General features: G+C 41.7%; 1 protein-coding gene across 3 annotated transcripts in view; it reads left to right on the plus strand.

Moving 5' to 3' along the window:
* The window catches only part of TMEM232 (transmembrane protein 232), a 199,217-nt gene that overhangs the window by 118,599 nt on the left and 65,155 nt on the right, over window positions 1-15,463 (plus strand). For all 3 annotated transcript variants that reach the window (XM_083151677.1, XM_083151676.1, XM_083151679.1), the window contains one exon: window positions 9,165-9,412. In XM_083151677.1, the coding sequence (XP_083007803.1) occupies window positions 9,165-9,412 (248 nt within the window). The remainder of the gene's footprint in view (window positions 1-9,164; window positions 9,413-15,463) is intronic.

A 15,463-nucleotide genomic window follows, 5' to 3' on the forward strand; every position in this document is an offset into this window, starting at 1 on the left:
TGTATTTAGGTTTAATATTGACCTGTTGGATGTCTTGTTCCATGAGCCTAGTAAAAGTTTTGATACTGGGATTAGAAGAAATTGGATCATAGAGAGATGTCGGCCGAAATATAGATCTCTGTTCTTTAGCCTCAGAGTTTCCGAATTGCTCATGGAGCCTTAGTTTCCGACTAAACTTATAAAGCTCTATAGAGGTATCAAATGGGTCATGAGTGATGGTCGGGACGAACGATAGACCTTTGGATAGCACCGAGATCATGGCAGGTGATAGTGAAGTCTGTGATAAGTTGAAAACTAATTCAGGACAGGTTTCCTGTTTCTTTTTCCCAACACCTCCACGGCGGGGGTGTGGTCTATTCCCCTTCCTCTTGGGGGTCTTCCGGGCTTGTTTGCTCGGCCAGGGCCTTCTTCTAAAAAATCGGACTGCTGTCCTGTGAATTCAGTGTCGGAGGCGGATGTGGAAGATCCTGTGTTGGTTTGGTATTGATTTCTCTGTTGGCGTCTTTGTCTATAAGGGCGTTGAGTGCGTCTGGGGTTGGTGTCCCCTGCTAACCACCTATACACTGTGTGGTTTTGATAATCTGAAGTCACTGTGGACAACTTGTTCCGTTTGAAGGATATTAAATCCTTTTTGTAGGTTTCAACTTGAACACAAATTTTTTCTATTAGATTGCAAGATTTATCACTTTTTATTGCGGCGAGATGTGCAATCCCAAATTCGTCTATATTTTGTTTAACCTTCTTTAATTCACTGCCAACTTCCTCCACTACAAGCAACATTAAGTCGAACGAACATTTATTGAGCACACCGCACCATCGGCTGCAGAACGTGGGATTGTTCCTACCGATGGTGGGTATGTTGGGCACTCTGAATCCGCGTGGTATAAATTTCTTTCTGTGGTATTCAGATAAGAAGTGACCATGAAGGGTCAGATCTATCTCACGTTTTTTGAGCCTTAGCAATCTTTGATATAGGTCGAGCGGAGACTCTGTGGGAAGGGTGTCAAAGTCCAGTTGGTCAAAGAGTACTTTATCCGCGTCGTCGTCAGTGAGAGAAATAATACCTTGTTCAGCTTGAATGAGCAGATTATCGTCGAGGAATCCCAATCCTCCTGTCGCCATACTGTGCAGGTGGGTACTCAGAGGAATAGTGGTAGAGTAGTGATGTTTTCTTATCGGAAATGATTATCCGAACATACACATCTGACATAGGAGTGTTGTCTATCACACAATTGGGTGCTCAAATCCAGAGCTTTCAGTTGCTTGGACCTTGGGTAGAGGATGAATATTCTTGCTTAAAAAAGGGCGGCAGTTCCTCCTTCATTGACGCTGTCAGCTGGTGCCTATGGCGGGGTCCACCCCGCCATAGGCACCAGCTGACAGCGTCAATGAAGGAGGAACTGCCGCCCTTTTTTAAGCAAGAATATTCATCCTCTACCCAAGGTCCAAGCAACTGAAAGCTCTGGATTTGAGCACCCAATTGTGTGATAGACAACACTCCTATGTCAGATGTGTATGTTCGGATAATCATTTCCGATAAGAAAACATCACTACTCTACCACTATTCCTCTGAGTACCCACCTGCACAGTATGGCGACAGGAGGATTGGGATTCCTCGACGATAATCTGCTCATTCAAGCTGAACAAGGTATTATTTCTCTCACTGACGACGACGCGGATAAAGTACTCTTTGACCAACTGGACTTTGACACCCTTCCCACAGAGTCTCCGCTCGACCTATATCAAAGATTGCTAAGGCTCAAAAAACGTGAGATAGATCTGACCCTTCATGGTCACTTCTTATCTGAATACCACAGAAAGAAATTTATACCACGCGGATTCAGAGTGCCCAACATACCCACCATCGGTAGGAACAATCCCACGTTCTGCAGCCGATGGTGCGGTGTGCTCAATAAATGTTCGTTCGACTTAATGTTGCTTGTAGTGGAGGAAGTTGGCAGTGAATTAAAGAAGGTTAAACAAAATATAGACGAATTTGGGATTGCACATCTCGCCGCAATAAAAAGTGATAAATCTTGCAATCTAATAGAAAAAATTTGTGTTCAAGTTGAAACCTACAAAAAGGATTTAATATCCTTCAAACGGAACAAGTTGTCCACAGTGACTTCAGATTATCAAAACCACACAGTGTATAGGTGGTTAGCAGGGGACACCAACCCCAGACGCACTCAACGCCCTTATAGACAAAGACGCCAACAGAGAAATCAATACCAAACCAACACAGGATCTTCCACATCCGCCTCCGACACTGAATTCACAGGACAGCAGTCCGATTTTTTAGAAGAAGGCCCTGGCCGAGCAAACAAGCCCGGAAGACCCCCAAGAGGAAGGGGAATAGACCACACCCCCGCCGTGGAGGTGTTGGGAAAAAGAAACAGGAAACCTGTCCTGAATTAGTTTTCAACTTATCACAGACTTCACTATCACCTGCCATGATCTCGGTGCTATCCAAAGGTCTATCGTTCGTCCCGACCATCACTCATGACCCATTTGATACCTCTATAGAGCTTTATAAGTTTAGTCGGAAACTAAGGCTCCATGAGCAATTCGGAAACTCTGAGGCTAAAGAACAGAGATCTATATTTCGGCCGACATCTCTCTATGATCCAATTTCTTCTAATCCCAGTATCAAAACTTTTACTAGGCTCATGGAACAAGACATCCAACAGGTCAATATTAAACCTAAATACAACAACCTGACCCAGGACGAAAGAGAGGCTCTGAGAGCACTAAAACAAAACAATAATTTAGTTATCCGCCCAGCGGACAAAGGGGGAGCGGTGGTGGTCCAGGACTGGTCTCAATACCACGAAGAAATTATGCGACAGTTATCTGATAACAAGACCTATATTCAGGTGGCACAGAACCCAATCCCTGAGTTCAAACGAAAAGTAGACATCTTGCTACAAAAAGGTCTCGCTACTAAATGGCTGTCCAAGGATAACTTTGATTTTCTTTCTGTCCAGTTTCCTGTATGTCCGATATTGTACACACTCCCAAAAATCCACAAATCGCTCGAGCAACCCCCAGGAAGACCAATAATTTCAGCCCGCCAGTCTCTATTGCAACCGCTAGCAATCTTCGTAGACCACCATTTGCAACCGCTTGTAATTGAAAGCAATACATATATTAGAGATACAGCTGACTTTATCACCAAGCTACGTGAGATTGATCTCGAAGATGGGATATTACTAGCAACAATGGACGTCAGTTCACTGTACACCGTGATCCCCCACAACGATGGCCTCAAGGTACTGCAGAAGAAATTAGACGAACGCCTAGTCAACAAGGCTCCAACTGAATTCCTGGTAGAACTGGCATCACTCATCCTGACCTACAATCATTTTTTATATCATGATAAGTACTATGTGCAAACATCTGGCACCGCAATGGGCTCGAATTTGGCCCCTGCTTATGCCGGACTATTTATGTTGGAGTACGAGAACACTTTCATACTGCCAAAATATGGCCATCACATTCGCTTTTACAAAAGGTTCATCGATGATGTCTTTCTATTGTGGACAGGATCAGAAAACGAGTTCCAGACGATGGTAACCGAGTTAAATGGACTTAATCACCCAATAAAATTTACACATCGCATTGAAAATGACTCTATCGATTTCCTTGATATCAACGTGCAAATACATGGAGGCATATTACAGACCAGTTTATTTCGCAAGCCTACGGATCGAAACACTCTGCTATCCACAGAGAGCCAACATCCACCAAAACTAAAGGAACACTTGCCAATATCGCAATACATGCGTGTAATTAGAAATAACACCAATGCCTCCATCATGGAATACCAACTACGTGAAATGACCAGTAGATTCATCCAGAGAGGCTACCAAGCCAACATACTATCCAGATGCTTACACAAGGCACGTATAAACATGGCTAGACCAGAGGGACCGAATACCTCCAAGAAAGATCCGCCTCGGATGATCTTTATCAACACTTTTGATCACACATCCTCCAAGATCCAAAAGAGCCTGAAACATCATTGGCCTATAGTAAAGTCAGACAACACCCTGAAGCTGCAAAAACATGGCCCCCCAATGATGGCCTACAAAAAAGGCCCCAATTTAAAACAACTTCTGATGAGACCGACTGCAAGCCCAACTGTGGCACCTAAAACAACTTGGCTACACACCCAACGCCCAGGTTGCTTTCGATGTTCAGGCTGTACGACCTGTAACAGTATGACACCAGGCACTACTTTTCCCCACCCGCATTCGGGCAAAGCCATCAAGATTAAGTATCGTCTGCACTGTCAAATGGACCATGTCATCTATTTACTTAATTGTCCTTGTGGCTTAGCATACGTTGGGATGACATCAAGGAAATTTAGAGAACGGATGGCTAACCACCGAAACTCAATACGATCTGCAACTGAGACTGGTAAAGCCGAACTCCCTATCCCACGTCATTTCCTGACTGCAGGTCACCAAATTTCCAGCTTAAGATGTCGTCTGATCGACTGGATACCTCCGCCACCCAGAGGTGGTGATCGTGGACTTCTCTTAAAAAAGAGGGAAAGCAGATGGATCCACCAACTTGGAACATTGGCCCCCAGGGGCTTAAATGAGAACAACCCGTTGTCTATCTTTTTAAAAAAATGAGATGATAAGATGGTCGCAGCGAGTGTCTGTGTATCCATCTTCCTCACATGCTGTTGACAACATTCCTCTCTCACTTAAGGTGGCTCTGTGTCTACAATGGATTCTCTTACCACTGATCACCTTGATATCTCTACATCTTTATATCTTTATATCTTTATATATTTATTCATTTTCTACCATCTCCCCTTTTTTTTACCCATTTTTTGCACTTGGTGGTTCCCCTATTTTTCATTCTCTGGGTATATAAAGGTCATTGGACCTTACACACATATACATATTTATATTTTTACAATTTCTCTATATATTGTTTATAACTTTTCTCTATATATGTCTCTCGCATAGGTCATCCTTATATGCATTATATGGTCCTTACGACATATTCAGTATTTGTATGACATTCTTCTTAATAGGTTATAAATGTCCATGGCGCTCCCCTATGTTAGGGATAATAATAGTAGCAATAACTCTATGACCCATGGGTATGCTTTATTTCATATTTTGACATCAACAAGCCGATAGAGTCCTTCACATGTAAATAGGTTAAAAAATAATAATATAAATAAAAATAAAATAAAAATAAAAATAAATAAATAAAATAATATAAAAAAAACTTGACATTCATCATTCATTATATAAATCCCTTCCTCTTACACATAAATCAATAGTATACATGATGCTAGCATCCTGTGAATATTAGATGTCTGACATAGGCGGATCAGACATTAAGTAGGTACCATATCCAGTTCTAGCAAAAAAAACCCCATATAGTGGTAATAATATGAGCGCACCAATCAGATTTGTTTCTACTATAAACTTCTTTTCGCTTATATATAATTGCAGAATTGTTATATAATATATTGTGTGTATCTTCAATACACACAGCCGTTATTACACCACTATATTATGGAACCCGACTATCCCTCTTCACTTTTACTTAATAGTATACGTTTGAAACACTATCACCGCGAGATGCGCACGTCATGCGTGCCATCCTGCGGTCCATCAGTCCCCAGTACTCCATTGCTCCCAGTGACGTAAGGCGCGCTATGCGGACCACGATGCGGTCCAGCGCCGTCACTTCTGGACGCCCGTACTTCCGGTATCGGGGCGCACAGCGCGGCGCGAACGCCGGCTGTAACTCGGTAAAGTAATTGAAGTGGGTATAAATGTCGGGCCCGGGCAACCTCACAGTAGGTGCTGACTCCCTATCCTGGAGGCTCCTTTCATCTACAACCACGCTGACTCTTTCTTCATAACAAGTAATGTAACAGATTTTTTGTGCTTCTCTTTGAAATGCCAACCTTGTAATGCATTATGTTGGGTCCTGTGTTGGACCATGTTTTGACATATACACTGAACCATTGTATGCATGTATTTTAGGCTCCTTGACAAAGGTCCAAGGCAGGGACCGAAACGTTGGAGCATATGGAGCACCTTTTGTGAAATAAATCAAATGCCTTTGATGATTGATTTTTGAGTTCAAATACTCTTAATTCCGGCGAGTGCCCTATATCCTGCACAAAAGTGTGGGAATCCTGGACTATGTTTGGGTGTATACATAAAAATATACACTCTTTATAAGGCACCCCAAGTTGCACTAGATGAGTGCGAGTGCGGTCTTCCTCTGTACTATATATATATATATATATATATATATATAAATAAAAGTAAAAATAAAAGTAAAAATAAAAATAAGAATAAATATAAAAATAAAAAATGAAAAGAAACCCTAGTTGTTAGATCGAAATGTATATAGAAAGAGACAGAAATATATATGTGGAGATGCTATCTAAAGTTGTTAGTCATAGTAATGATACCAGTAGTGTGGGTATAAATAGACTGAATAGGGCAATGATCCAGGGAATTAATATGACCAGATTTTTCCCAATGAGGCTGAAGTGAGGATAATTAGGGAACTGCCATGCTTTGAATCAAAACAAAAATTTAGCAAAGGTTAAGCTTGATAGATTTGTATATTTTTTAAAGCTCAATAAATCTATATACTCAATTTATCTGGAAAATTCCATTTTCCAGGTGCTTGTTCCTGTACATTATTATATTTGTGCTGTCGAGTCTTGAGAACACAATGCACACACAGTGAATGTTACTTGTATTAAACCAAGTTTATTTTTCATGAACGTGTTCATTTATTAGATTACATCAGTTAATAAAAAAGCCACTAAAATGTGAATGTAAACCAAAAAAGAGAAACTTCCTGAGAAAATGGCTTTTTACCGCCAGTCAGTTTATTTATTAATAACAAAGGTGTAAATTCATGTGGACTTACAAGTAATCAGTACACCAAAAACCACAGGGGGGAGTTACTAAGATTGAATGGGTACGAATGCACATATTCGTACCCATTCAACACCTTTCTGGTGTACGAATGAATCATCGATGGAACTCGGTTGTATATGGCCATGAGTTCTACAAATAATGTTTTTATTATTTTCAATTATACAGAACAGTACATTCACCACTTTCTGTGGTACATACATGATCACATAAAATATACAAACATTTATAATACAAAACCTACTTATCTGTTACCTTAGGGGTTGGTAATCCGACCCGGGAGAGCGCCATTCTTTGTGATCTACATCGGTTTGCTCTTCTTTCGTTTTCTTTACTAGTTTTTTATTCTGTATATTAACTAAGTTCTTTAATTTTTTATCTCTTATAGCATTAGTCCACTTATTTACTTTTTAGCGCCCTCCTTGGTTGGATTTTCCACCCCTATACATTTTTTTTTTGTCAAAATAACAGCTCTACTTCGACAACAGCTTCTTATTCAAAGAGTTATGCTCATATACAAAAGTCTTCTAACATAGATGTGTTATCCCTGTATTCCTATTATCGGAAGAACTACCGAGCTCGGGCACCTTGGATATTAGTCTTAACCAAGTTACTCCCATCCCTTTGCTTCCTTACATGAGTCCATTTAATAACTAAAGGGAATAACAGTGTCGCACCTAGTTAGAATATTATGAATCACCTAAGCCCTAGGTCCTAATAACACTAGCCCTATCTCTATGTTACTATGAGGTATACCCTTTTATTTGTGTTTGTGGTTTTTGTATATCTGTATATTACCTGTTTAAAAAACTGAACATATAAACACAACATTGACAAGCACACACCGACTACAGAAGATGACATAATAGGGGGGAGAGGAAGAGGAAGGGTGGATAGCCGACTTCCTTCGCTGAATTATTTTCCTGAGCAGAATTGGCCACATTTGGAGAGGGGGCAAGGGAGAGAGGGGGAGGGAAATTGGTGGGGTGGGGGGAAGGGTGTTTTCAGGTTCATTCTCGCATTTATCTTGGAGTAGGATATATGGCCTTGAGTTCTATGGTGATGTGCTCATTTACAAACATTCGTACTGCTGAATTTGTCCGGTAATTCAGCAGAAAATACGACTGGAAAATACTTCTCATTTTCCAGGCGTAATTGGCGAAGCCCAAAAAATAGTGTAAAAAATAGAACAATAATTAAATAATTGAAATAAACGACATGGGGTCACCCCCACAAGCATAACCAGCCCTAAGCTCATTGAACCGGTCTTGGTCGCAGAACTTCAAATGGGGTCCCCTTGTACAGTATTTCTATAATGAGCACCAGGTTCTTGGCCCTGACTTGGTTCCCAAGTCCCTGCCCCAGTGGAGCTTACGATCTATATTCCCTACTACATGTACACACACAGTCATTCTAGGGTTAATTTTGTTGGGAGCCAATTAACCTACCAGCATATTTTTGTATTGTGGGAGGAACCAGAGTACCCAGAGGAAACCTACGCAAAGACGGGTAGAATATACAAACTCCCTACAGTTAGGGCCATGGTGGGAATCTAACCCATGACCACAGTGCTGTGAGGCATTGATGCTAAAATGACACCGTCCATGGGTATTGGTTCTGTAGTAGGACTACATGTCCCAGTAGGCCCATTAATGCCTGCAAGCTGGGACTTGTGGTTCTCCAATTCCAAGCATGTGGGATAGGCTTGCTGGGCCCTGTAGTTCTACTTCAGAGCCCCATGCATTTTTTTTTTTTTTAGGGAAACTCTGCAGCCAAATACAAATCAATGGAAAATACGAATCTGAAGAATACGCTAGTTTAGTAAATTGGTTGTATTCTCCGTTCTTATTTTCGCCTGATTGCGGCTGATCCCGGTCGTGCCCGTTCGTACATGGAATCAGCCATAATCGGCCTAAATTTCCCCCTGCATTACTATAATGAATGTTGTCTGACGAATCCTCCCCAGAGTCACGTTTCTGCTGCATTTCAAACTTTTTGGGCATAAAGTAAACAATGAAAGAGACACGCAGTTTGGAAACAGATTTGTCAGCACAAACTATACATGCTGTCTTACAACATAAGACCATGCCTTTAACATCATTTCTCTATTAGGATTTGGCTGTCATGTTCTCACACTTAGGTCTTTTCTATCATCCTACAGTAACTGTGTTTTATATACCATAATACAGATTTTAATATTTTTTTTCATGTTTTTTTCCCCCTAAGGCTGAAGTAAATGGGCCATCAAATCCTTTTATTAGTGCAAGTGCTAAGCCTCCATCAGCCTCTGGGAGCCTGGCCTTTTTTCAGTATGTGGGATGCAGACTTGCAAGTGCTCTATCTCAGCGGTTCCTACCACCTGTTGTGCCCTACATCCCCATGCCAAGAAAACATTGTGCGAGACAGATACCTAGAAAAGCTTTAAATGTAATAAAGCACAGTGTGGACGAGAAAGCAGCATATCTCTCTTCAAGGTATGAAATACTAAAGAAGGTCATTTTCATTTTCCTGTGGGCAAACTACAGCACATTAATAGATAGAGTTTTGTCTCTAGCATTAGTTAGGCATATTGTTTATCCTTACTTTGTACTCATTATACAGCCAATGGGCGAGATGCACAAAGCTTCAAAAATGGAGAGTGATAAACAGCCAGCCAATCAACTCCTACCGGCCATGTTGCAGACCGTGTTTGAAAAATGTCAGGCAGGAGCTGATTGGCTGGTGGTTTATCACTCTCTGTTTTATCACTTTTGAAGCTTAGCATCTTGCCCAATGCGTGTTTCTGTATCTCTATTTAAAACTAATGGTCTCAAAATGAAATACAATTGAAGGAGATGATTCAATGAATAAACAGCTTTGGACTGCACTCTAATGTTGCTATTTACTAAGTTCTATTGAAGATATGATGTTGCTATGGGCAAGAAATCTGATTCTGGTATCTTCTTGAATGTGCTAAATAAATAGGAAGTAGGATGTTTGATAGAACTCCCATCTTAGTTAATAAACACTTAAGGGTTAAATTTACTAAGATGGGAGTTCTACTGAAGATAGGATGTTGCCCATAGCAACCAATAAGATTCTACTTCTTATTTATTAAGCACATTTTAGAAGATAATAGACTTTGATTGGTTGTTATGGACAACATCCCATCTTCAATAGAACTTCCATCTTAGTAATTTCACCCCTAAGTATTTATGATATGATCTGTGGTCTACGTTTTATTATTATTATTTGTAAATATGTACTTTTAAACGGTACTTATATGTTAGTTTGGCGCCCACGTACCAAATCATTTAGTAGTTTGGAATTTTTGTTTAACTTCATTTTGATTTCACTCTATTTTTATTTCATTTTTTGCAAAAGGGTTTTATATGAAGTAATATAGTCCCTTATTCTGGTTGGTGCGGATATGTCCACGTGCGTTCGTTCCGCCGATGTTTTGTGTTTGCGCATGTGCAGAGGCATATCTGCGCATGTGCGAAAGGGACATACGTCCAAATTCCGCATGAATTGTTTACACTACGAACAGGGGGAGGAGAGGGGCGTGAAGGGCTGTTTGGCCTCATTAACATATGCATACGCCCCTCGTTTCATGGGCGTTCCCATAAAAACGCTGGGCATACATATGGTAATGCGGCCGTGACGCACGTGTAGGGGGCGGACATATGACATTGCCGGATGTCAGCTGCCCGCCCAGATCCCTGCTTTTGCACGGAGAAATGCCCGAGTGGTCTGAGCTCGTGGGAGCTGCCTGACCACTCGGTCCTGCATTCGATGGTCTGCGACCATCGAATGATGGGGGAGGTTCCCAGAGATGGAGGAGGTGTATACATGAGAAATCCACTCGTGCTCCGTGCGGTCAGCGGCTTACCGCATTCGGATGGAGTGAGCGATCCGTACGGAAGGCGGGGTTTAGGACGCATGGTCCTGGCCGCATATTCGGCTCCAGCCGCACAGACCAGAATAAGGCCCATAGAGAGGGCGCTCCGCACCAAGCTGCTATGTCAAGTAGCTGCTATTACAAAATACTGGGGTAGTAACTCCCCCAGTCAAGGAAATAATAACGGGCTCGACTTCAGAAGCTGTCGAGCCCGTTCTGCCGATAACGGCCATGGATTGTCGCAATCCCGGGACATTGAATCCCGTCTGTCGTTATGCGGTTGATCTGACCACAAACGGGCAAAGATCATGGCTGTCGGTGAGGATCGACAACCGTGATCCCAGATTGCATACCCCCTTAATGTTAAATGATGAATAATGAATAAAAAAGAATGTATTTCATCACTATTTTTTATTTATTATTCATCATTTAACATTAAATTTGTTATCTTTTAAACTACCCGTGTTTTAGTGCTGTTACCTATTGTTTTTTACTTTGTCTCGCAAAATTTGGCCTTTAAGGATCACTCCTACCTGAGTTGGGAGAGAAGCAAAAAAGCAAGTACTGCAACTCTGCACCTGAACAACCCATATTTCAAGGGGAGAAAGAACATGATTCTTTTTAATTTTTGCATGCAGAATAAATAAAGGCTGCTTTTGCATATAGGCCACAAATGCTAGACAGCTTTTTTATATACTGCAACTTAGGTTTTAGCGGCCGCACCCACCGTTTCCCCCTAGCTGCAAAAACCTAGCGATGTGGAAACAGCGTGTGCAGGGGGGTCAGTTGAATACTGACCCTACTAGGTGCGACAGCGAGCAGTCAGCATTGCTCGCTGTCGCAGCTCGCAAAAAAAATTGAATATACCCCATGGGGTGTACACATAAATCCCTTTCTGAGCGATATTGTGAACAATATCCCTGAGTGTGTATGGGGCTTAACGTTCAACATTAACCAGAGAACATTTCCTCTTACTATTTTGCGGTATCACTGTATAAAAGACCAGTGCCCATTATATGTATTACGGTAATGACCTTATTACTGAGTACTTTTTAACGTTGCTGGATTCATACGAGCATGTTAATGAGCCTCCAGCTCCCCAACAAATTCATGTTGAATTGCATAAATGTGACCCTGCTCATCGACGCACCATGTCTCAAATTGTGATTGTGCAATGAGCATCTGGGACATGATTGCCCAATTATATTTTTGAGATTTGTCCACTTATTGTACAGTCTCTTCCTAGACTGACACCTGCAATGAGTGAAGCTAATGAAGATATGTTTCCATGTGCAATTATTTCTGTGCAGGTAAAACCTCTTCCTTTAGAATAAATCAAACAATGGTTTGACGTAAATACATTTTCTGCATGCAACACAAATAATGCAGAATCCGGAAAAGGATATATATAGTATCTCATTTCCTTTTTATTACATTCATCTTTCATTTTCTCCACTTCATTAGAAGTTGGTAAAATGAAATTCTTGAATAATTCAGTCATAAATTATTTAAAACATTTTAAATATTGTGCTGCCTTCTAGTCTTTTTATAATATGGGAATATAAAGCAGATTATTAGCTGCCAGGGAAACCCAGGGGTGAGAGAGTTGCTGTATTACAATAAAATGGTTGCGCTCTGATTAATCTTGTAATGCTTGGCTGTGTTTATCAAATCAGGTAGCATATGTTTTCTTTTACTTATATACAAGTAAGAAACGTATTTTAGCAGTGGGTGTGGCTCCCCTATTTGAATTTTTTGAACTGTACTGCAGTGGCGTAAATAGATACATGTGGGCCCCATAAGAAAAGTTTGTAAGGGCCCTATTCATCAACTAATACTAAAAAATGTATATAGCACATGATACGTTGACAGGCAAAGTGGGCCCTTCTCAGCTCTGGGCCCCATAGCAGCTGCACTCCCTGCACCTATGGTAGTTACGCCCTTGCTGCAGCCCCAACTTGGAGCCTCTCCTTCTAATGTCTATATAATCTATCTATCTATCTATCTATCTATCTATCTATCTATCTATTTACAGCATCCTGTTTGTGTAGCCACTATTCACTATTAGGCAGACCTCTTTATCATATGTCTATAATTTTGTCCCTCTGTCCTCTTTCTAGAAGGTTTAAAGTGAAGATTCCCCTTGCACATTCAAATTTCATAATTAGGTGATCTGTGTACTTAGCATTTGTGATAGATGAAGCGGAGATAGATCAAATTCTAACCACCCATCCCCTAACTGTCATTTTTAACAGTCTATAACATAGCAGCTAGGAGCTGATTGGCTGCTACTTTATCTCCATCCATATTATATCTCTGCAATGTTTAGTACTGTACATAGACCCATATATATTTTAGGAGTAACTGACATACTGTAGATGTAGTAATTCAGTATGAACACAGTTGTTATGAAGTATAAGCCCTAGATCATCTCTCAGGATTAAATAAATGCACCATTTATGTACAGCAGTTCTTTGTTATGTAAAGGTGTCATTCCAGTAATTACAGGTCAGTGGTTCTTATTTAGGGAGATGACTGAACCTCAGAGCTTGTGATTGCTGGATATTAGTAGGACGGTCTCATCCTTGATCGACCCCAAACAGGGCAAAATGAGCAGAGTGCTTATAACACAGTGACTGGACCCTGCCCGGCCATGTTGTAGCCCTTCTCCTCCCCAACACCTAGATCTCCCACCACCCTTGGCCTGTGGCACCCATCACCTATCCCTTGCAACAGACCTGGTTACATCTAACCTAAGTCAAGATAAGACCAATTCATGTAAAAGGTGCTATTAGCTACAATAATGCCATCAGAAGATTGTAATTAATATATATGTTAACCAGGAACACAGGGATCAAAGTTGAAATCAGGTGATCATGTATTTGGCTTTCAGTCCACAAGCAATGATTGAGGAGCATTTTGAATATACTGTATTAATGGAGGATGCTAGTCAAGAGGTCATACAAGAGATTGGAGCCCCATATATTTTATGCGCCCTATTTATCAAGTTAATTATTTAATTTAAACGGCTATGGCTGCATGGGTAGGCATATTTAAGTATGACAGCTATTTAAGGCTATAAAGCAGGATATATAACAGAGAAACTATAAATCCTGTTTGCTGAACAACACTGCTAACATCAGATACTGTAACTATTGAGTGAGCTATTTAATAGAAACTTTGCTTATTGGTGTTTGACCCACTTTCCTCTATGAGGTTGCTCAACCAGAAAAGGATCTTCTGAAACCTCCCCAGTGGGCTGGTGCTCTACCTAATAAACCTTGCCGTTGATTTAGTTTGTCCTTGAGCGCCTGATGGCTGACCAGGTCTGAACTTTTTATTTATCACATCTATCTTTTTTCAGAAATAGCGATAATAAGAGAGTGGAGAGAAAGAGAAATACGGAACCTCTCAGTGGCCCTTATTCTGATCGGTGCGGCCGGATCCGAATATGCGGCCAGGACCATGCGTGCGAAACCCCGCCTTCCATACGGATCGCCAACTCCGTCCGTACGCGGTAAGAAGCTGGCCGAACGGACCGCACGTGTATTTTTCATGGAATACGCCTCCTCCATCTCAGGGAACTCCCCCATCATTCGATGGTCGCAGACCATCGAATGCAGGACCGAGTGCTCCACCAGCTCCCGCAACCTCAGACCACACGGACATTTTTCCGTGCAAAAGCAGAGATCTGGGTGGGCAGCTGACATCCGGCGATGTCATATGTCCGCCCCCTACACGTGCGTCACGACTGCATAACCATACGTATGCCCAGCGTTTGCAAAGGAACGCCCATGAAACGCGGGGCGTATGCATATGGTAATTAGCCCAAATAGCCCTTCACGCTCCTCTCCACCCCCTGTTCAGAGTGTTCACATTTCATGCCGGATTTGGCAGTACGCCCCGCTCGCACATGCGCAGAGATGCCTCTGCACATGCGCAGACACAAAACATCGGCGGCACGAACGCATGCGGATATTACCGCACCAACCAGAATAAGGGCCAGTGAGAGAAATACTGTGAATGCTGCGATAGGGCATATAAAACAGGTTAGCCACACATTAACACTGTTGGAGGAGAGCAGTAAATAGGAATATACAGTATAGTTTAAAAATAGGAATTGGGAATAATATATACATGTTAAGCTTTCTTTTTTTATGTTGTATAAGAGATCATGGGCCAGATGCACTAAGCTTCAAAAGTGATAAAATGGAGATAAACAGCCAGCCAATCAGCTCCTACCTGCCATGTCACAGGCTCTGTTTATAAAATGTCAGGCAGGAGCTGATTGGTTGATTGGTTATCACTCTCCACTTTACCACTTTTGAAGCTTAGTGCATCTGGCCCCATAGCAACAGTTTTTAATTAACATTATTTGAGCATCTTCAGTGGTTTGGGTGAGATCACAAGGTGTATCTGAAAACATTGATAGTTTGGAGGTCATTCAGGTTCATTCTCACCTGCTGCGAATTTGCAACGGCGAGCGATGTTACGTGACGCGCATAAACATATACTGTATGCGCATGCACAGCTGCTTGGTGCGAGCAGCCACGGTAAATTGATTATTGACGGCCCCGGCCGCTCACACACAGCACTGCGGGTCGGGTGCACTGGGCGGCAGGCTGTCATCGTGCCCATGGTAACT

Source organism: Crinia signifera, chromosome 1 (assembly GCF_055691185.1).
Source record: "Crinia signifera chromosome 1, ASM5569118v1, whole genome shotgun sequence".
Lineage (NCBI taxonomy): Eukaryota > Metazoa > Chordata > Amphibia > Anura > Myobatrachidae > Crinia > Crinia signifera.